The sequence below is a fragment of the Atta colombica genome, unplaced genomic scaffold (genome assembly GCF_001594045.1).
Source record: "Atta colombica isolate Treedump-2 unplaced genomic scaffold, Acol1.0 scaffold108, whole genome shotgun sequence".
Classification (NCBI taxonomy): Eukaryota; Metazoa; Arthropoda; class Insecta; order Hymenoptera; family Formicidae; genus Atta; species Atta colombica.
The window spans coordinates 7,269-9,439 of record NW_017259193.1 but is presented as its reverse complement, the minus strand read 5'-3'; the positions used below and the strand labels follow the sequence as shown (position 1 = coordinate 9,439).

General features: G+C 33.5%; 1 protein-coding gene across 1 annotated transcript in view; it reads right to left on the bottom strand.

Annotated features, from left to right (window-relative positions):
• The window catches only part of LOC108693194 (partitioning defective 6 homolog gamma), a 5,184-nt gene extending 4,606 nt beyond the window's left edge, over nucleotides 1-578 (bottom strand). Inside the window, exons 1-2 of the mRNA XM_018202010.1 lie at nucleotides 369-578; nucleotides 54-279 (exon numbers count right to left, since the gene is read on the bottom strand). Of these exons, the coding sequence (XP_018057499.1) occupies nucleotides 54-279; nucleotides 369-422 (280 nt within the window). The 5' untranslated portion in view covers nucleotides 423-578. The remainder of the gene's footprint in view (nucleotides 1-53; nucleotides 280-368) is intronic.
• Between the last annotated feature and the right edge of the window lie 1,593 nt (nucleotides 579-2,171).

Below are 2,171 nucleotides of genomic sequence, written 5' to 3'. Positions count from 1 at the left end.
ATATATATATATATACAGAATGAGGAGTATAATATACAATGCAAGAATCTTACCTTTCCTATGTATAAAAATTCGGAGCAGGCACTTGACATTTGCTAGAGCCCTCGCCAGATTGTTATCATTATTGATGGGAAGTAGATCACCATCTGTATCCGTGTACCAAATTGAAAAGCTGAAGTCTGTTCCCAAGTCATGTCTTTGCGCCAGTAGCTTTCCAAAGTCCTCATAACTCATAGGCTCGTTACGATTCATGGAGAATCTGATAATGTCGGCGTCAAACTGTAAAATAATTTAAATAATGCGCAATCCTGCGAATGTCCTCCATATCCCATATTATCCACGACTGATGGCACAACGTGTACACCCACTTTACTCTTCACGGCGACGATGCCATTGTCCACCTTGTCCTGCTTCTTGGACATCCTCGGAGCTGTCTTCAAGCCTAACGACGTGCCACTATTACGGCTGACTCAACTAGCTTAGGAGGAACGGAGGAAGACCAAGAAAGACAGGAAGACGTGCATACCAAATCACGACGGCGTGCACGACGCAATTCGACTACAATCACGGTGAATGCCTAACAGCTATAGCAGAGAGGAACCGGAGAAATCTGAAAGCGAGCATAAGCCTTTTTTCTATAACCGCAAAATGCCAAGTGCCAAAGACGCACTATCGCCCTCTGAAGAAATAGATGTCAATTACATAATAATGAACGAAATCCATAGATGTTGCTTAAGATTCGACATGTGGTGCGTTTGAGGAGATGCTATTAGCACTACTCTGTCATTTTATCTTCGTTATTTATTAGATATAAAACAAGATAGAATGACACAATTAGAGTATGTATCTATAATAAGAGTACGGACAATAGGGTGATCAGTGATTGGTCCGCTAAATTGAGGCAAAAGTGGAAGTTTCATATGCGTGTGTACTATCAATGACTGTTTTCCAACTAGGACACAAAGACATTACACTGTGTTCCACTGTGTACTTGTTGGAACGCAGTTAGTTTCATCGTGTAACATCAGAATGTCTTCCATTCTATTCTTATAATTATATTTAACGTATAACAGATTTATGGTTTTTATTTAGACTTAAGTTATAATTTTTTCAAAATTGACGATTTTTTAAGGTTTTATTGCTAAATAAATACGGCTACCAAATAATTTTTTGAAAAGTTGATAATATTGACATATTTTACACGTTCGCTTAGCTTTTTACTGTGTCGAGTAGTATAACACTGTGTCATAGTTGGAATATTTTGTGTAAGACACAGTGTTACACCGTGTCACCTGTGTATGTTATTGAAAAACACCCAGTGTATGTACACTATTTACACAATGAGCGTATTCAAATTGACAAAGCGATTAGCCTGCTCGTCGAGCAAATGAACATAATTGGTTATTTCTTATAGATCCAACAAATCATATTCAATCGTTCGATATGCTTAGCTGCTTTGCTGTCTTGAACTCGCCCATTTACACTGAGCGTATATATACAATTTAACCTACGTAACATATAATAAGTAGAAAAACATGTGATTTTGTCGCTGTAATATATTTTTTCGCAACATGTAATATATAACTGTTTGGTTGTTAATAACATATTTTATTTTCTAAGAGTAAACTCCAAAGACAAAATCCAATGTTATATACACTGAATTATTTATTTTAAATAAGTACATAGCATGATGGCAGAAGTTTAAAATCTTATAAATCTTTTATAGCGATCTACAGTATTTTTCTTATATATTAATTATGCTTTTCTACGAAAATTAAAGATATATAATTTTTTTAATATTTTCTAAAGTATATATGATAAAATCTTTAATTTGCATAACATAATTTGAAAAATATGTGATTTTTTAGTCACTATATTATTTCGCGAAATGTAATGACTTTTTTAGTTGTTAATAATAATATATATAAAATCATCATTTCGTGTACATTTACTTATTATTCATCGTCATTGAATCTGCTATTTTCAATTCAACAATTGTGATTACAGTATAAATAATCAGAGACTTATAAAACCATCAAATATCGATTTTTTAATATATGGATTTTTTAAAATTCTTCATATTGCACATTTTGCATCCGCCATTTTGAATTGCACATTTTGCATCCGCCATTTTGAATTGCACATTTTCAGATTTGAAATCAGTGACCAAA